The 20,882-nt window shown below is 47.0% G+C and overlaps 1 protein-coding gene across 2 annotated transcripts in view; it reads left to right on the top strand.

Moving 5' to 3' along the window:
* The window catches only part of BSN (bassoon presynaptic cytomatrix protein), an 88,754-nt gene that overhangs the window by 20,726 nt on the left and 47,146 nt on the right, over window positions 1–20,882 (top strand). For both annotated transcript variants that reach the window (XM_058845025.1, XM_058845024.1), the window contains exon 2: window positions 937–1,336. In XM_058845025.1, the coding sequence (XP_058701008.1) occupies window positions 937–1,336 (400 nt within the window). The remainder of the gene's footprint in view (window positions 1–936; window positions 1,337–20,882) is intronic.

The raw sequence follows: 20,882 nt of genomic DNA, 5'->3' as shown, positions 1-20,882 counted from the left end.
ACTGTGGGGTGCTGAGCATCCTACACAGGCTGTGGGACTGCTGCCGAACCAGCAGTGGGTGCAATGCTCACCTCAGGGTTGCTCCTTGTAAGTAGCTCTGGTTTCACAGGGAGGTTTTCATCACCCTGTCCTGGTGACCAGAGTCATCCCAGCTGGATTTTTTGCCTAGCCAAGATCCACATCACCCAAAAGAGGGTTCAGCTGGGGTCAGCCAGCCCACAAAGTCCCTGTTGTCTGCGTTAGCCTCTTCAGTACTGATTACTAAAGCAGAGTTAATGCGCTCTCTCTTGATTTCCCACTTCCATGGCCCCTGGGAAACAAGCCCTTAGCTGCTTTCACCTGTGACTTGCATGGTTTTTGCCTGACAGCTGAGGAAGTACAAGTAGTTCTCCTGCCTCCATTAGGCTTCTGGAGGGGTTTTCCTTTAATAAATAGGCTCTTTGCAGGCTTCTGGTTTCACAGCCACTCATCAAAGTAGGCTGTGAGAAGCTGGTTTAGCGCGCGTTGGCCGCGTCCCTGCAGAAAGGGCCCTGCAGGCTGCAAAGCAGAACCACGGCTGCCTCTTCCAATGAGTTGTGCTGAAGTTTGTGCTGGAGAGCCCTGGCTGGCAGGAGGCTGAGTTTCCCAAACTTCTCACACACATTTTTATGTGCAACTTTCTGACTAAAGTTCAACTCAGAGTACACCGAATAATTCAATTACATCTCTGCCGCTGGGTTATATAAAAGAGCTGAAATTGCGCCTTGTTTCGTAAGGTAAAATGTATCCTTCTGCTGATCTGAGCAATTTCCCTGGTTTGCAGTGGAGTTTTGCTAAGCTTTCTTGGCTGAGCTGGGATTTTGCGGGCGAGAGGGTGCCGTAGCAATTTGTCTACATTGACTGGCATACAAATGTTTGAAAGCTGGGCTCATTATGTGTGTTTTGATGGTGTTTCAGCATGCTGAGGAGACCGGAGCAGCTGGACCAGGCCACGGGCCAGCGGTCGGCATCCCCCTCCCTCGCACAGACTGCACCCAGCTCCCAGAGCCCCCGGGAGATGAGGGGCCGGGGCCAGCCGGGACCGGCGGCGGAGGGGCCGCGGAGGACGCTGCAGGTGGACGCCAGGAGCCAGGGCTCGGGGAGATCTCCTTCGGTGTCACCCGACCGGGGCAGCACCCCTACCTCTCCCTACTCCGTCCCGCAGATTGCCCCCCTCCCCAGCAGCACCCTCTGCCCCATCTGCAAGACAACAGAGCTCACCTCCTCCCCCGGCCAGCCTAACTTCAATGCCTGCACTCAGTGTCACAGCAAGGTCTGCAACCAGTGTGGCTTCAACCCCAACCCGCACCTCACCCAGGTAATGCCTTCTCTTCCTCATACAGCTCTCCTGGCTGCTTTGGGTGGGCTCTTGCTTTCTCCAAGCACAGAAGTTGCATCTTTGCTTTGACCAGAAGCAAGGGTTCTGCTGGTAATAAGGGTATAATTGTGATAATGTGAGTTTTGATGAGATGGGGGAGATGAATTAGTTGAAGGGGATTGGTAGATTACCAGGGCTCAGTTTCTATTGTTGAGATGCCAGAACATTTAGCTGAAGTCTGCAGTCTCAAAATTGTCCTGGAGTCAAAGGAGTTGCCAGCAAGGAGGGGAGCAGAGGGGCTGCTGAGGTGCCGAGTGTCTCAGGCCCTGACTCACAGCAGGTTCTGGTGGGTTCCAGGCAGCGTCACGCTCGGCGGCGGGAGGGAAGTGCCAGGAGTCGTGCGCAACACGCGGCAGTGCTGGGGGATGAGCGTTCAGTGGGATGTGTGAAATGGATGCTCAGGGATCTGGGGGAGGATCCAGCAGCGGTGCTGGAGGTGGGTGCTGGGGCTGGCTGAGGTGAGGGGCTCCCTGTGCCAATCTCTCAGGTCACATCTCCACATAGGTGGGAAGTGGTTGGATAGTTTTTGCAGCTGTTTAAGCCAAACCACAGGGGTTTCTAATCTTAAACTTAAAGCAGAAACTTAAAGCCACACTTTGGAAAGCAATTGTGCCACTCCAGTACTTGATAAGGCAGGGTTTAGGCACTGAAGCCCACTGGATACCCAGGATTTACTGCCAGTAGCCATTTTGTGGTAAGCATGCCATGTTTGCTCCTGACACTAGACACAGTGGTGTCTAAACATCATTGTTTGAGAAACTCCTGCCTTCCAGTCCTTTTTCCTGATGGAAGGAATCATGGAGTTATGGAACTGTTTAGGTTGGAAGGGATCTTGAAGATCACCTGGTTCCAACTTCCTGCTATGGGCAGGGACATCTTCCACCAGACCAGGTTGCTCCAAGCTCCATCCAGCCTGGCATTAAACACATCCAGGGATGTGACATTCACAACTTCCCTGAACAGCCTTTTCCAGTGCCTCACTACACTCACAGTAAAATTTTTTTTCCTTTTATCTGGTCTAAACATACTCTTTGAATTTGACCCCATTCCCCCCTGTCCTGTCACTAGCTGCCCTTGTAAGGAGTCTTACCCCATGAAGGAGATACCCCTGCTATAATGATATATAATTAGCTGGTTCCTGATATTACTTCACAGATATTTATCTCTGCAAAGGTCTGAATAAGGTCTCAGATCTTAATAAAGGGCCCTGAGGTGGAAATTCAGGCTCCTGCAAAGAAATGCCATGGGCCACTTTTCTGTTTCATTTTTAAGTTTAATTTTTAATTAGATTCGCCAAACATTAATTTGGTGTTTAAGCATTGCCTTGAGAGTTGTCCAGTTACTCTGAATAGTATCAGTTAACAAAGAAATAACAAAATAAAAATGCAGCAATTTCTCAGTTTCTGGTCTTGTCTCTTCTGCTTTGCCCTGAGAGGTTACCCACAGTGGGCTCCACCCCAAGTCTCTCTTGCAGATACCAGTGTTAAAATATGTGTGTGCACAGAGACTTTGCTTAGCAGCTCTAGGCCATTTTGCTCTTGGCATCTCTAGGTCTCTGTGCCCTCGGAAGTCTGTTTGACTGCAGAGCAGTTTTAAACATCAAATAAAAAAAAATTGGACCTGAAATGGAAAAAGATGTTGGTTTTTTTGTCTGTCCAGAGTTTAATATGCATTTCAGCAGCAAGCAACCTTATGACTTGCAAGTAGGTCGTTGTGGGAGCTGGGGGATGAAAACAGTTGTGCAAGAGAAGTGTTTGCAGCTCGTGTTGGCAGCCTGTGTGATGGGCTGGCTGGGGGAGCAGCAGTGGCTGCTGCCTTGTTGGAAGTGTGACTCATTTTCCTCAACATCATTCCTTGTGCTGCTATTCCAGAGTCACCCAGCGAGGTGCCTGAAGCATCCTGGTGCTGTTACAGGGGGTAATGGAGGCAGCTGGGAGGGTGCTCTCTATCTTGGTGGTGGGAGCTGGGTTGGGAAGGATCTCTGGAGGATCCAACCTCTGCTGAAAGCAGCAAGCAGGGAAGGGATCTTCAGGCTGTACCCCATTGGGTCCTGGAACCTTCCAAGGGTGGACGTGCTGGGCCCGGCTGCTCTACTGCTTCCCCTCACAGGGAAAACATCTGCCCAGTCTGGTCCCTCCAACCCAGCAGGTGCTGCAAGGCATTTGCACAGCACTGTTCATGAGGTGTTGTATTTTCTATTTGTATTTCCTTATGAATATACTTTCATGTGTATAATTGATACTGCCACTTTGTGCTCTAGTAGATAGAAATTTGTGACTTCTTTCTGCTTTCAAGGCTCTCTAGCAGGATTAAATCATCAAAAATAACACATTTTCTAAGAAAATCAAACCAAAGAAAACCAAAATTGTGTTTTTCTTGGTACATCCTCTTCTGTGCAATCTGTGGAACTGCCAGAAACCACTGGCAGAGTGAGGTGGAAGCAGCAGGGCTGGTTTGGCATGCTGATCTCTCAAACTGTTTTGAGAGCTGGGGTATAAATCTTACATAAACACTTTGTTTTCATTAGTCTTTTACTTGTATATATATATATATATACATAGTATAAAATAGCTTTTTGTAATGTATATTTAAAGAAAATAATAGACTTAGTGTGTGAGCTGGAGTCCATCAAGCCCTATCTTGCCAGTTACTACTCCAAGAGCAGATTTTTAACCCAGAAGAGGGTTAACTGCACCACCTTATGAAACCCCTTCACTTTGTACTTCAGTGATACCTTCTGCTCAGCAGCATGTAATTCTCTTTGAAATACTATTTTTCTTTGGCTGTTATTTTATTCCTTTTTGTGTGGCTTGATGGTCATTTTATCTTAAAAGCAAGTCATGAATTTCTGTGCTGACGAAGCAATCAGCCTCTGTGGCATCTTGAGTTGATCGCTTACTGAGAAAAACAAAATCTCTTTTTGGATTTTTATTTCACTGTCTGTTTATTCCTTTGAGCAGCAGCTCATTCTTGTTTCACAAGACTGGGCAAACAGAAGTTCCTGTCTGCTGCTGGTGTCACTCATATTTTACATGTAGATAATTATATTGTTCCCTCTGTTCATCTCTGTGCCCCGAAATAGCTGCTGTCATCGTTTTCAATTTGGTCGTGTGCTGGCGGGCTGCTTTCCTTGTTCATTCACTTATTCCTGAAGGTCAGTGGTCTTGCCATAGACTGTTATTTTAAGCAAGGAGAGGGAATTATCAAGCAGGGAGCAATGGTGGCACCATTAAAGACAACGAAATTTGAAATAACGTTGAAACGTTTGAAGTAATGTTTGAGATCTAGCAGTTTGTTTACAGTCCTGTGCAGGAAATAGGTTTTTGAATGGAGATGTGTTATTTTCAGTGCAACACTGCAGCTTCCACATTCTCATATGATTTTTAATTTCTCATTAAAACTTTTTTTCTACTTTTCCTCTGTGTTGTCTCTGACAGGTTTTTTTGGGCAGCTTGTTCTGCAGGACCATACCAGTGATGCTGTCATCTGCTCCAGGGGGAATAGCTCAGTTTCAAACCAGTACAATAGGTTTAGAAAATCCTCTCTTTATACATCTTTCACTTTGTTCTGCCGCTCCTGTGGCTTTCGCTTGACTGATCCAGCAGCATGTTCATCTGATTGGATTTGCTCTGTTTGGTATCATAAGGAGTAACCTGCAGGCATCTTTTCTGCTTCTCTGGGGTTTTGAAGTGCTGCTGCACATTGCTAATTTGATAAATTAATTTCTTCTTCAGTCTTCTCTTAAAATTTGTTGCGTTTCTTTTAATTTGTTTTCTCTCCATCCTAAGCGCTAAACCAAAAACATGAGGAACTTGAGTTTGATTTTAATCAAGAGCAGCAGCACAGCATTCAAAAGTGTGCTTTAGTTAGAGCTGAAATTAAACTCAAAATGCCTGGCTGCCTAATAGGTCTGCTTGGAACCACTTGGGATTATAGGAAACCTTTCTTTTTTGCCTTACATTTCTATTGTGCTTTATTCAATTTGAAGTGTTTATTAGAGGCAGTTTCAAAGGTATTCAGATGCACCACCCTGAATAAAAGGAACATGTTTATACATGTGTGTTCTTTACCAAATTACTTTCTTTTTGCAGGCCCTGCTTTTGTCCCCAAGCTGTTTTGATTTTATTTACTGTATTTATGACTGCTAATTGTTGAACTTCAGTTCTGCCCTACGTTTTTAGCTTCACTTAGGGAGATTGAAGAGGTTCTTTGTACTTTTTATGCTATAATATAATGAATTATGAAGTATTTAAAATATTTGAGAGCAAATCTGTTCCCTGCATGCTCTGTGCCATGTAAGCTCATCACAAACCTATATTTGATCATGGACCTTCAGCAAGCAAAACATAAAAAGTCTCAAGGAGGATTAAAAATATGCTGGTTGATTTCCCAACAGTGGTCAGGGTTGTTTAACAGTAGAAGAAAATTCTCAGCAGCTCTTGAGTTATCTGTAGCAAGAGGAGGTAGCCACAAAAATAATTTAAATTTTTTAGGTAAATGTTTAAATTGTATTAATGGAAGATAGACCGTCAGCTGAGGAGATGAGACTGAAATAATGTGAGCATTGTGTAGGGCTGTGTTTATCCTGTCAAACCTCACAGCAGATAAAGAAGTTAGGGGAAGCTGAAGGGTGACACAATGCAGAGCATCTCTGATGGCAGGAATGGGACTTGTTAGCACTGGAGGAATGTCTCTGGTCCAAAGCCTTTTCCAACCTGGCTGTACTGTTAAGAGTGGTGCCTGCCCACAGCATCACCTCAGCCATTTAGCAAATGGCTGAAAAAACTCAAATATTGAAATTGTGAAGCTGTTCATTCACCACTTTCAAAGGACCCCATTTCTCATTTGTTTCAATGCCCCAGTTTTACACATTGCACCGTGTTGGTGTCCAATTTTCAGTAAACCCCAGCATATTTGTGAATTAGGGGCCCAATTTGACTTATTTACCCTGCAGGAGGCTTTGGCTTGACTAATGACCACTGGTTCAGAAACCCTGCAAGCCAAGGGCTGTGCTTAGCATGCCAGGAGGGTTATTAGTTCTACATTAAACCAATGGCTGTTATTAATGATAATGAATCCCCATCTCTTCCTCTCATCCATCTCCTCTCTTGCCTGTCATTCATTCAACATCCAAATATTTACAGGTCTCTGAAGCTGTGCAAGTGTGGGTAGAATCCTTGCTGGAATCACTGCTTTTACCCAGGGCTGAGCCCTGAAGGACAGGATGAAAACAGGGATCTACCTGCTGATAGATAATTAAACACGAGTTTTGGGAGAAATTTGATCTCGCTTGTTTCTCCCTGCCTTTTCAAGCAACCAAAGTGCTTCACCTCTTTGGATCTTTATTGAGAAGCCATGGGGCCAAGCTGGCATGACATTTCCTAAATTTCTAAGTTTCCTCTGGGTGTGTCAGGTCTATGTTGGATGTAGCTCTTTGCAATGGGAGGGATGGCAGAGGATAAGCTGTGACAGTGATACTACATTTACACAATCTCTTCTCTTGCTGAGCAAGGCAAAGCAAACAAAGTTTTCTCCTGCCCTTGGGACTTCAACAAGTGTTGGTCTTCCTGGCCATGAAGCACCCCCAGCCCCAGCCATTGGCTGTGTGTGGTCCTGCATCTCCTGCATGACCTGCATCTTTATCATTGTGTTCATGGATAGACACAAGGCTCTGTTTAGAGGTTATAGTTCCCTCTCATTTTAAAGAATGGGTGTTGGGTCTGAAAAATAAATGTTTCTCTGCTCTGGCATCCCTTGGGGCATTTCACACTGGGGTCATGCTTGTGGTGTCTGTGGATAGCTGGGGAGGTGGGGCTGGCTCTTTCAGCAGTTGTCCTTCCTTGTGTGCACCTTTCAGCAAGTTCAGAGGTGTGTTTTTTCCTCCTGTGATGAGCTCAAAACCCTGGACACCCTTGGGCAAGCAGTGTTTTTGTTCTGCTGTGGTGTTAGACAGCTTTTTGCATGTGTACGTGGTAGGTTGTACCCTATATTCAGCCAGGCCCCTGTGTTGCTGAGTCAAGTTGCCCATTTTAGAATGATTTGTCTTTTGAGATCATCCTCCTTCACCATATAGCTGTAAAAATAAATCTGTCGTTAGCATTACGTTGCAGATCTGGGAGAAATTTTCCATTGGATCGTGCTGTGCAGTAGGAGTGAGATGTGTGTTTTATTCCAGTTTTTTCTTTGTTTTTAGCAGAGCTTCAGCCAGCAGTGAGCCGCATGTGCAGCGGGTGATGCTGTTTGCAGGAGCTGGGGCTTGGCATTCCTGCTACCTTCTCCTAAGGACACAGCAATTTGGGCTGCAGCTGCCTGGGCAGGGATGCTTGGCCTCATCTGCTGTCATAGGGCATCCCAGTGTCTGAGGTCAACATCTGCCCCATGGGTGGGTGGGACCAGTGCTTTCTGCCCTACACCTCTCCTCAAGAGAACCCTGTGAGCTGGGCACTAAAAATCGGCTCTTTGTTGCTGCAGTGAATATTCTGTGGATTTTTTTATAGTGAGGAAATATTGATAGGAACATAGGGTTTATCACCCTGAACCAACAGGTTGTATGTGTATGTGTATTTGCCATGTTTTAGCCCTTCCTCACTGCTGCCCTTCACCTCTTAATCTCTTTATCCCTACACCAGGTGTTCCATCCTGTATCTGCAGCATTGCAGTGAAGGATGCGGCTGTTATCCCTTGGTGGACTTTAATTTTTTAATGGGGTGATTAACACTGAATGAAACAACTCATATGAAGCCAGAGAGTAGTACACTTGCTCTTGCTGAGCCTTTCTACTTAGAGATGGCTTATTTCCCTTTTTGGCCTCTGCTGCAGCCTGAGCAGGAGCTTCTCCCAGCCATCCACAACGACATGCAACTCATCTCTTTGACAGATCACAATTTAAGTTAGAGCCCATGAAAAGAAAAAGCTCATGAGTAATTCTGGCTGTTTCTCCCAACGTGCCACCTTTTGCTGTGCTCTGCGTGGATGATTCAAATAATGCAAAATTTGCTGGCAGAAAATGTCAAAGAAGATCTTGGCTAATCGGTTGCTGGTGACTAAGGGGGCTGGTGTTGCTCAGGGTGGGTCTCTCCGCTGACGGCTGAGCCGCGGCTGCAGGGACACAGGAGGGGCTGTGGTGATATGTTAAATTGTTCAGAGGGCACGGGAGAGCGTGGCTTCCCGCAGGCTGGAGCGATGCTGCGGTGCAGAGGGGTAATTAAAACAGCTGCAAGTGAAGAGGAATCCTCCCGAGGGATGGGAAGTGGCCTCCTTTCTGCTTGGCATCTTCTGGCGCTCGCTAAATGCCGAGCCCAGCAAGCCGCACGGACTGAGCCGCGTCCTTCCCTCGGTACATTAAGTTACAACAAGCTGTTTGCTTGGATGAGACATGGTTTTTCTCTGGCTTTCAACTCCCAGATCACTTTGTCATTAAAAAGAAAAGCCAGCTGAGGATCGGAAGCGGCTGTCAAGCTTTCCATAGTGGAGCAGCGTACCGAGTCAGAGGTTCCTTGTGTTTTGGAGAGCTTTGCTGTGGCGGCTGCTTGCATTCCTTCCCTCCCCCTGAACATCCCCAGGCAGAGGAATAAGATCCCTTACAGCCCATGGTGGTGCATGGGGATATTTTGCTCACACAGCTGCTGCTGCAGGTTTTCCTACCGGTCGAGTGTGTGCAATAGCTCGGGATTTGAGTGTCCCTCGGTGCACAGGGAGCAGCCCCGAGAGCAGGAGCTGCACAGAGCTGTACAGCCCTCGCCTGGGCGCTCTGCTCTGCGATGTATTCGCTGCCGGAACGCTGCGCTGCCTCGGGGAGCGCTTAGGAGGAAACTTCAAGAGCTTTCAGTGCTTTGATGGGGATTGAGTTAATCCTAGCTGAATTCATTCCTATTTACGGTCTTTCTACAAGCTGCAGAGAGCAGGGTGGTTGTAATGGAGGGTGTCAGACACTCCACGTTAGCACCCACCCCTATGGGGCTGTCCCAGGGGCTGCATCCCTGGTGCAGCAAGGGGTGCTCAGCGGGAGAACTCCAGCAAAGGAGATGTTGTGACATGGCTCTTCCCACCTTGAATGGCAGTGACATGCACGGTCTATCTGGTCCTTAAAGACAGAGGTGGTGGCATCCTGTCAGTGTTTCTTGTAACCTGAATTTAGCTGATCACCAGTGCTATTTGTAGAGCTGTGTGGGCTCTCACCACAATAAACCAACTTGCTTTTTCCTGCCCCTTTCTCTTGTCTGTCTCATGTCTATGGTCACGTTTAGATGCTAAAAAGGGATTTACATGGTGTGATGGACTGAAAAGCCTCAGAGATTTCTGAAAGCAGCCCTGTGAATGCAGTGAGGTGTTTGTGGAACAGCAGTTCATGCCTGCAGAGGTATTTCTCACCATCTTAATTCTAGCCTTGCTCCCAGACCTCACCCTTCTGCCATACCCAGCTCTTTTCAGAGACATTATATGCAGCTGTGCTCTTGGACAGCCCAGATCTGAGGTTATGGTGCTGGTGGACTATGAAAACCGATTATTTTAACTCTGATTGAAATGGTGTTTTATCTCAGCTGCAAACCTTTTGATCAAGTACAGCCGAAGGGGGGATGTTTCCATTCTGGAGTCAGTTTACATTGTAAATAGGCTGTGCCGGTGGCATGGCTTTCTGCTCTGAGTAAATCAAAGCCAAATTGTTGGAATGGGTCTGGAAATCCAGGGAGCAGGATGTGATCTTAATGGAATTGGAGCAAGACTATGCAGCAGCCTGGTGAGAGTAAAGGTTTGTTAGAAGGAGTTCAGGCATGTATGTAACATGGCACTGCACCAGCTAGAAGTTGTTGTTGAAGAGTGAACAACAAGTGTGTTCCTCCCCTTCCTCTCTTGCTCCCTGCCCTGCCCACTTTGATGCCCACCTCCTGTATCTTAATCAAGGCCAGGTGTTTGTGCAGCAGCCTTGCTTAGAACCTTCAGGATGAGAAGTTTCAACATTGATTTTTTGTTCCTTCCCCATCTGCTCTGCCACCCCTGGCTAGATCTAAGCTGAGGGGGCAGACTGGCCAGACCCTTAAGTTGGATTCCTCCATGGAAGGAAGAGACCTGAGTGGCGGGCAGGAGAGATGTGCCCACCACTCTTGTGGAGAGGAAGTTCTGGTGCCCTCCTACTTCCAGCTGCCCTCTTCCCTTTCTGATGAGCACAACACAGTATTCCCATTAGACAGAAACAGAAGCACAAGCACTTGGGCTCATCTGTTCAGCAAAGCCTAGATTATTCTGAATCATCCAACATCCTTATCAGAGTGCTCCAGCCGGCGCTTGCATCAGTCACAGCGCAGGCTGGCGGAGTCGGTGGCAGCGCTCTGCCCGTTTTAATTGCCACGAGCCAGCAGCTATTTGAAGCCCTGTCCCCAAAGAGTAAATGAGCTTGTCACTGCTTGTAGCTCAGCTTTGCAAGAATCGCCGGATCAGCAAGTGTTCCCCGTTAAAAACCTGCAAACATATAGGGGTGCACGTGTAGTGCAGCAACCAGCTGGGTGTGATGGAGTGGGGCACTGCTGGGCTTGGACCTAAGGAGTGGGAGTTCCCCTTGGGGTTTTAGTTTGGGGGTTTTTTCCCTCTAATTGCAGAATACCCTAGAAGCTGTAAAGGCTATGTTCTGGTGACTCCTTGAGTATGAGGTTCCTCCAGAAACAGCTTTGTCGTGGCTCCAAGCTGCTCACTGGTTCTGTTCAGCCCCTCCTGTTCTCTCAGGCTTAACATGTTGCCCTTCCTCCCCACAAGACATCCCATATCTGTCCTGATCTCCTGGAAGGCACTGCTTGCTGCCCTTTTCCCCTGAGAACCTCTGTTCTCAGAATGATGCCCACTAGATAAAACATCAGGTCTAGTGGAGAGTTCTGGCTAAAAACTAGTGGTCTGGGTTAAAATTACTCTGGGGACCTGAGAAAGGGTTGAGTTACCTGTATTTCTGGATTCCTCTGAAATAAGGAGCATACTTACTGCAGAAGAGGCCTGTCCTTGGGCTCTGTTTTGCTCTCTTATTCTATGTATTGCAAAACCTTTCAAGCTTCGAGAAAAGCAAATGCCCTCAGTGTTTGACAGAGCACAGTATCTTATTGCAAGACCAGCAGTGCTGGGATCCATCCCAAAAGGTGAAGCCCCGTTAAAGTGAGCCCTTGTACCCATGCATGGTGCTGTGATCTAGTCCTCAGCAACCTGCTCAAAGGACCTTTGGCAGATTTAGATATGAATCCTGATTTTTCTTGGAGTACCAAGTCAGAGGGAAGATGCTGTGCCAGGCCAGCTAATGCCCTGAAATTTATTTTTACACACTCTACCCTATGTTGTGACCTGCCATATTAATTTTCCAGCTGATATGACTGTGGCTTTCAAATTGGAGAGTGCTTTGAGAACTATCCCCAAACAGGCATGCTGCTGCTGCCATCTGTCTTTGAGGGGATCCCACTGCTTGTGGGATCCTATTACTTGCTCTCAGCAGACAATTGCTACTGCTTCATTGAATTAGGAAGAAAAAAAAATCCAGCAACTTCTGAAATAATATTTTCCATAACTAATTCCAGGCGCTAAATCTCTTTTGAGACCAGGCGGACATGTTTTAATTATAATGCTTTATGCAGATCCTGGGTGTAAAGTTTTTGCAGTTCTGCCCAAAAAAGTCTCATGATCTGATGGTTTTGAAGGACATGTCATTTGGAGGGCTCTGATGAGCTCCACTGCACTGAGGGATCTCCAAGGTATGGCACCCAACCAAGAGCCAAAATCGGGCAATGTCACTCTTACAATAAAAACTGAAATTTTCTGTGCTCTTCCTATTGATTTTGGCCAGCTCAAGCTCTTACTCCAAGTCACCCTTCTCCTCCATCTAGCACCTTTTCCCATGTCTTCCAGCTGCAGGCACTTGTCCAGTGCCATCCAGCCTGCATCCTACTGGGAAGCACAGATCTTGACATGGCAAGACCCCCTCCCTGTGGGAGTCAGTCACTGTACACCAAAGAGCAGCATCCCCATGGACCGCGTGCTGTGCCGCATCCCAACGCCTGCTGCATCTTGTGCTTCAGACCTGCTCCTCCTTTTCTTTCTCTGCAGTGTGCCAGGAGTCAGCCCACGCCAACAGACAAGGCTGTGGGCAGATAAAAGCTTATGGGAAGGTGGTGTTTATTTGGATATCAAATGTTTTTCCCTCCTGGTGCGTGGATCCTGCTGCTTCCCCCTTGCTGGCCAATCCATGCCTTCTCTGCCCGGTTTGAGGCAGTTTGGGGCTGATTGCTTGCAGTCAGCGTGGCTCCCACTGTTCAGCTGGATATTTTGATGCACGATACTTGAAAATCAGAGGCAAGATCTCTCCAGCTGAACCCCTGAAAGTGGAGAGAGCTGTGATCACTGCTGCTGTCTCACCTGCAAAAAATGCCCTGTAGGTCATCAGTCAGTCCCGTGGCTGGTGATTACACACGAGTCGCCTGGTTTTGCAGCCGGGGCATGACGACAAGATTTATTGTTTCTCTTCAGAAGTGGTTTCTGATTGGCATTGGAGCAAATCAAAGCAGGGTGAAATCAGCTTGAACTGTGCAGTTTGCTCCTCTGTAGTTTTCTTGCTGTCTGGATGGACATGGAGTACTGCAGCTGGTACTGCCTATGTGCTGCTTGTTGGAGATCTTTCAAAGGAAAGCTAAGAAACCCTAGAAGGGCATTTGCTTCTGCAATATTTTTGGTGTTTTACCTGAGTGATTTCTATTGCAATGTTTTCCTGTTTTGTAGCAGTTTCTAGTCCAGCAGTTGAGGACTTGACCCTTTATTTGAGCTGAACTAAACTGGCTTTTGTTGTAAGCTTGTCCAGGGTTTTCAGTTGTGCTGAGGGGTTCTAAGCAGGTTTCTCTATGGTAATCCTCTGAACCCCCATTCAGGAAGGCTGCAGAAAGCTGCCAAATTGAGACCCCAAATGGAGTCACTTCAAATTTTGGCTTGGGTTGTGACAGAAAAGACAGTCTTTCAAGTAGCAGGATTCTTTATTGTTATGAGTTTATTCACCTTTATGGTGTATTGGTTTAGATCTCCATGGCAATGATGACTTCAGCTCAGCAAGCAAAATATCATAGACTGGAATCCCAGACTGGTTTGGGTTGGAAGGGATCCTAAAGCTCATCTCATTCCAGTTCCTGCCATGGGCAGGGATACCTTCCACTAAACCAGGTTACTCCAAGCTCCATCCAACCTGGCTTTGAACATGTCCAGGGATGGGAAGTTCACAGCTTCCCTGGGCATTCTGTTTCAGTGCCTCACCACCTGCACAGTAATTAATTTCTTCCCCATATCCTCTCTATTCCTGCCCTTTTGTCAGTGTGAAGCTGTTCCCTGTTTTTCTGTTGCTCCATGTTCTTGTAAAAGGTCCCTCTCCAGCTCTCTTGTGGCCCCTTCAGGTACTAGAAAGGGCTCTAAGGGCTCCCTAGAGCCTTCTCTTTCTGGGCTGAACAACTCCAGCTCTCATCAAATCATGATTTGAATGACCAATTTTAATTTTGCTTTGCAACTAGCTTTTATTTTTTCTTTATTTGATGATAGGGTGATTGCTCTTGTAGACTGGCTGGTAGTGAAGTAGTCCCTTCTTCAAGGCTAAATAATAGCTGTAAAAATCCAGTTAAAAGTGATGTTGCTCTACAGGTATCTGCACAAATTCTAATTGTTTGCAAATTCCTGTGTAAATTTTATTTAGTAGATGATTTCTTATGTCATTATACCAGGTGTATTTGGATGGGGATTAGAATTCCAACATAAAAAAACTATTCTAATTTATTTGAAATAGGTGGCTGGTGACTGGCCAAGCTATTTCTGGGAAGGGTTGCCCAGGCTGGAGGAAATTTACCCAGTGCCTCTCCTCTGCTTCTTAGAGAGTCATAAAGGGGCTCAAGGTTTGTGGTAGGGCCATGAGCCCTGTGAGAAAGCCTCTTGCATTTTTCTGGGGTCACTGGAGCCAGGAACCTGTCCCTCTGCCTGGTTCATTTCCCCTCTGCTGCAGGAAGGGAGCTGCCTGAGATGGCTTTGTCATGGGTTTAGGATTAACCCTCCTTCTGGACTCCTTCCAGGTTGCTTTCTCAGGTCTCTCCTATCCAAGCACAGTAAGTTCTGGCTGGATGGGACCTTCCCTCCCTCTGGCAGTGCTCCTTCCTTTACCTCTTTCTTGGCAACCCGAGGGTTGTCCCTTGTGGCAGGCCCTGTGGGCCTCCATCCTCCAGCACTGCATCCTGCTGTGCCTCACTGCAGCTCTTGAGCTCATCACCATCATCTGATGCAATTCCTGGGGAAACCAGTACAGCCAGCTCCCAGGAGGGGCTGTGTGGGACACCCAGCCATATCCAGACCATGGAAAAGAGGCAAAAGAGGGGGATTTGCTGTGCCTGTCTCCTCCAAGGTGCACACTCATACTTTGTGCCTATTTCATTTGTCAATAATTGCATCCTCTCAGCAACACAATAACCTAAATGAAGGTCTGGGCTGTCCAAAGGGTTTGGTGGAAGATCAAACATGCCCTGGGCAGCCTATTGCTGCTTTGGCCAGTGTTTAATACCCAGCAGGGTGTCTTGGGATTATGGCATCTGCTTGAATTTCTTTTGCTGCAGCCATAGATTTGTGTTTCACAGATTGTGTGGCTAGCTGGATTATAAATTATTCATGACAGGCAACTTATCGTGTTTATCTGGAATAATTGAGCAATTAAGTCTGTTTAGGTATGTAAAAAGATTGTGCAGTGGTGTGTCTATCTTCAGGCCCTAAATTCTGCAAGAACATTTGTTACATATTTAATCCAGAATAACAACAACAAGAAAAAAAGAAAGAAAGAAGATACACTCTGTTTTGATGCACTGATCCACTATGATGTGTTCATTCGCACAAGTTTTTCATTCCAATGGCTTCACTCATAAATACACACTAACCCAGGATAAATTAGACTTAACTTGGCTCCTTCAGTCTGGAGAATGTGTGAGGCCATAACATCAGGTCTGCAACCCTGTCTCCAAAAACACTTTGGGCTGTTTATGCCAGCACCAGAATTGTTTTTAGTGTTTAAAACCTTTCATCCTAGACACGTGGGTCAGAGGATCACGCTCCTCTCTGCCCTCATCACTGCTGTGCTATACTCAGATGTTGATGCTGCCAAGGTAATGCAAAGTTTGGGGGCGAAAGGACCTTTAAATATTCAAGAATGTTTAATTTAGTCCCTGAGCTACAGCCATTATCTCCCATTGCTGTAGTTGTCCAGGAGGGTTCCCAAAGGAGCTGGGAGCTCATGAGCAAGGCTACACCAGGGACCACTCAGAGCTAAATAAATGTGAGCCATGCAGTAAATGGATGATTTTATTCTGTGTTACTAATAGGAAACTGGGCTGCTTTTAAATTAATCTGTTACAAGTCTATTTACCGGGAGCAGCCTGTACTCTTTATAGCATTATAGCTGTGAATTGCATCGCTGCTGCACATGACGCCCCGAGGAGCCCCGTGGCCTCATGAATTCCTCTTCTTTGGGCAGGAGGTACCAGGGAGTGGAAAGTTTTGAGTTCCTCTTCTCCCTCCCAGGCTTCTATTTTAGTTCTGCAGGAGACAATGCGTGAGCAGGACCGGAGGCTCCCGTTACCCAGGACATCCGTCCTTCGGCTGGCGGCAGGGCACGGGAGCAGCAGCAGAAAAAAGGCAGAGCAAGCCATTAGGCTTTCCTTGGCCGAGAGGGCTCCCGTGGAAGTCCCAGATTACGGAGCGAGAGGCACCTGGGGCTGCACTTAGAGCATCTCAGCGTGCGGAGCTCGGGAGGTTCCCCGGCCCAGGGAACAGCATCCTCCCAGCACGTACAGCCGTCCAAAGCTTTCATGCGCTCCTGCGGACGGGGAACAAAGGCTGTCTAAACAGGAGCTAGTGAGGCAGCAAATCGCACAAGAAACCTTCCCTAATGAACTGGAAGGACTTGTCCCTTTGCCTCGGGCGGCGGCACTGCCGGCTTGCTTAGCTAGGCAGCGCCTTGTTTGGCGGGGGACCCGTGCTCCGGGGGGAGCAGCGCTGGCTCTGGCACTGGAAAGGTTTCCTCTGCCCATCTGCTGCTCTCTGCCAGCAAGGGCAAGCAGTGAAGGAGGGGATGCTCTCACTTCCTGAGGAGCTAGCCATGGGGGATGCTGCCGGGGAGCACCGTCCTGCCTGTGACGGCGGATCGAGGTTAGTTGCAAAGCTGTTGGGTGTGCAGTTATTTCCTTTGATCGGTTGCTTCATCGCTGTGTCCGTGGTTGCGTGGTGCAGGGAAAGATGGACCGAGCAGCGAGGTGCAGGAGCTGGAGGTCGTCTTTGAAACTGCAGAGCCTCATGGGGATCAGTGCCTCTTGACACCCTTTGGGGAGAGGAGACCTGCTCAAGTAGCCTGGAGTTGGTTCAGGGAGTGCTAACTAGAGAAAGGAAACTGGTTGAGAAGTGACTCATAGGATGAAATGACACTGTCTTATTTCACAGCTCGATTCCCTGGACAAATGCAGTTTCCCATCTGTTATTTGCAGAGAAGGAGATGAGTTTGGGGGTTGGTTCCTCTCACTCGCCAGCAAGCGAGCAAGTTGATTATTTTCTGGCAGGCATTAGCAGGATGATTACTGACGGCTCCGGTGGCTTCCCCTTCTGGGCAGGAGTGCCAAGGACTAGATTTTATTTATATTGAGATGTTTGAAGATAAAGATGAGCATAAGGTGGCCATTTTCACAAGTGACTCGGTGCCTCAGTGACCCATTTCCCTGTCAATTAAGTGCTGAAACACTCCTAATTGCACATTTTCTCTGGAGCCCTGGATTCTCCTCAAACTGTGCTTTAGATTTGGACCAGGAAGCTTCAGCCCACGCTGCCTGCATGTTTGCATCCGCCTCCTCTCCACCTGGATGCAGGCGTGAATTCTGGTGAAGTCTTGACATGCAGCCTGGCCCCGGGCACACAACAGCTCCCGCACCCTGGGCTGCTCATGGTCCTCCCAAGGCACCTCAGGAGACTCCATCTCCTGGTGTTATCCATCCTGCTCAGCTCGGAGTCCAGCTGATACACCACATCACATGAGATGCTTTGCAGGCTCTTTGCATGTAGGCTGTGCACAGATCCAAACAACCAGGGCTGCTTTTCCTACCTTCCACACACGAGCTCCATGGCAAACTGTCCCTGCACTGCTGTAGGGACAACTCGGCAATCATGGAATCATGGAATGGTTTGGGTTGGAAGGGACCTCAAGATACCTTGTTCCAATTCCCTGCCATGGGCAGAGACGCCTTCCACTAGATAGGATTGCTCAGGGCCTCATCGAACCTTTGCCTCAAGCACTTCCAGAGAGAGTTTAGTTCTGCTATAAAACAATCCCAAAACTTCAGGAAAAGGTGTATATTGGTGTTTGTCATGCACTCCATCAGCCAGTTTGGGATGGTGTGGGAAACCTGATCCACATGGTACCTTTAGTTTTTTCCATGCATCAGCGGCTCCTCTAGGATTTGATGAGCTTTCCCTGCACTCCTGCAGCCATTCCCACCTCCTGCCTTCCCAGCAGTATCCCTGCTCCCCACAACTTGCTGTTCCCTCTGTTCTCTAGCCAAGGGCTGCCTTCTAGCACTGCTTCTTCCCTTGGATCAGGATATTGTTTAATTAGAGAGTATTTATGTGGCTTTGGCAGATTTCAGTGTGCCAATGTAAAACAGGAGACATGTCCCTCAGAGAGCTCCTCAGGAGTGGATCTGGGAGGCATGGATGGAAGGGACGTTCTGCTGACTGGCTGATTTTGTGAGACAATTTCATGTGCAGGCAGAGCTGCTGAGCTGAAGACACTTAAGGACACTCTCAGGCAGGGCACTGGCAGCTCTGAGGAGAGGCCAGGCTGTTGCAGTGTTCCTTCAGGATAAGCCAGTAGCAGCCATGAATGAAACCTGTCTCCATCCAGTAGGTGATCCTGCTGTTGAGCCTCTCTATTAGCCTGATTAACACAGTACCTTCATTACCCAGTTCCAGCTGGGGTTATTTTTATACTCATACTGGTGCCTGCAAAAGGCAGAGGGAGCTGTGACTGTGGCCTTGGGGTGCCTCTGCTGGAGGGTGGCTTCATCTGGGGGGCCTCTAGGGAAGGGGCCCACTCGGGGCTCTTGCATTTGAAGAACTGCTGCCAGAGGTGCCCTGTTGTGCTCTTCCCAAACAAGGTGGGTTTGGTTTTTTTTTCAAGATTTCCAGTTTTTTAGAATTATTAAATACACACCTTTTTGGCAGCTCACAGAAATGCCATGTTCCTTTTCTGTTCTGAATTCCCATGAACTTGGTTTCTGGTTTTTCAGCTCATTGTACACCTTGTCTCGTGCCAAAGGATGAGTGTGGGTTGTATCTTCTGCTGAACAAAGCTCCTTTTCTCTGTCCTGTCCAAAATGGTCACCTTTGGGTGGGATTGATCATGCTGGACTCAAGATGACTTGGGAGCTGTTCTTCCCAGTCTAAAATAATTGTTTAAAATAGGTCAGATAGACTGAGCCCAGTGGTCTCCTCTGACATGGGGGTGTGTAGCTAGCAAGGTCGATGACTTTGGCTGCAGTGAGGTCTAAATGGGTAGACCTGGTGAGGAACCATTCCATCTCAAGTCTCCAAAGTCATAAATATGGTAATCTAAATATGGTCTCTCCTTTTTGGTTTTATTATTCTTCTGTAGTAGGATAACATCCTGGGTGACCTCCAAATGGTCCAAAATAACCAACCCTCAGCAAAGATAGAATTACTCTTTATTATAATCCTAAATTTTGGCGTGAAAATATCTTGGATGTTCAATTACAATGTTTTTCTGCTTACAGTGCTCATTCTAAAGCTTCTGCCCACTGCAGAGGCTGAACTCTTTACTTGAGATACTTTTAGAGCTGTATTGTCTTACCTCAGGGGAACAAAACAACCTGCACATAACCAGTACTCCCTCCCATCTCCTGGTAACAAATACTGGGGATGGGCTATTTTCACACAGTCTCCTAAAATAGTTGGTGTTAGAATAACTGCAGAAGCCTTATAGACTTAAGCTGTGTCTATCATTTCAGATCCTTTTTAAATGTGTGCTTTTCTTGGTGTTTTTCTAGATGTTTTGGAAACCACAGTGCACAGGGATGGATCTTGGTTCCTCTTACGTACGTGCTTTGCAGAGGGTCACTATCTAGCTTACCATGCCTGTAATTTTATATATGTGTGTTTATATATGTTCAATTTACAATTCTTATCAATGTTTAAATCTGCACGAGGCAGAGCCAGCACATGCTGTGGATATTCCTGCTGCAATTTTTTTAAAGAAAACGCTGATTGGAAAGTTTTCATTCCTAATGGGATTTGCAAATGGTCGGTGCTCACAGGAGAGCATTGAGGGGGGAGGCACATCTGGCAGCTGTGGCCCAGCAAGCACCGCCACTTGCTGACCTTCCCATGCATTGGGGAATAGTAAGATCTGGAAGGGGGTTTTAAGGAATATTCTGGGGTGTTGGAGGGCTCTGTGGTAGGAAAGGTAAGGCTGGTGGTTGTGAGTGTGTTGGGCACTGCGTGCAGGCTGGGGCAGGTCAGGTATCAGATACAAACATTCAAATGTCCATACATATGCAATGGTTCAAGCTATCAAAGCTTGTGAGATCAGAACAGGCATAAAATACTCTATAGATGAAAGGCCTTCAAGCTTTACCTCCCTGAGTCTTCTGCTGAGCCCAACAGCATGTGTATAATTTGCTTTAATGGTTAGAAACATCTGCTGTTAAAAGTGGTGCTTAATATATTTGGCTTCCACTTCCAGTCATTAGTTCTTTTTATGCCTTTTTCTGCCTAATTAACAACCTTTTAGTACCTGATATTGTTTCCACTGAATGTGCTGCTATATCGTAATCAAGTCACTTCTTAATCTTCTCTTTGATAAACGAAGAAGATCAACCTCTTCAATTCTCTCATTTCAGACATTTTCTGCATCCCTAGAACCACTCTTACAGATCCGGTCTATGTCTCCCGCAGTGTTTTACTAATCTCCTTAAAATGTCGGTGTGGAACCATGGAGGGCTCTGGAAGGAGTCCCTTGGTGCTGGAAGAGGAGGCTGAGCCACCTCCTCACTCCTTCCAGCTCCAGGCTTCCTGCATGGACTGAGAACAGGTTTGCTAGGCAGTAGCGACTCATCTTCACTGATATTTAAGATATGGAGGGCTGGAACAAGATGATCTTTAAGATCCCTTCCAACCAAAACCATTCTGATTCTATGGTTTTACCAAAATCCACTGTGTGTGAGTGGTGCTGCCTGGAGTGAGATGATGATACCTTGGCAGTGGTGAATTCTCATTGTCCCCAGCTCAGCCAGGTAACCAGTCTGAAATCCATTTAGCATATTCACTATTCATATTCTATAGTGCTTTTTATTTTTGTCAGCATGTCATACAATACTAGGTCAAAACACCTTTTTGGACATCAAGGATATTGCTTCTGTGCATTACTAATATCAGATGTGCAGAGAATAAAATC

The sequence above is a fragment of the Poecile atricapillus genome, chromosome 9 (genome assembly GCF_030490865.1).
Source record: "Poecile atricapillus isolate bPoeAtr1 chromosome 9, bPoeAtr1.hap1, whole genome shotgun sequence".
NCBI classification, from domain to species: Eukaryota; Metazoa; Chordata; class Aves; order Passeriformes; family Paridae; genus Poecile; species Poecile atricapillus.
The sequence above is the reverse complement of the archived record's forward strand: the minus strand, read 5'-3'. Positions and strand labels throughout refer to the sequence as shown.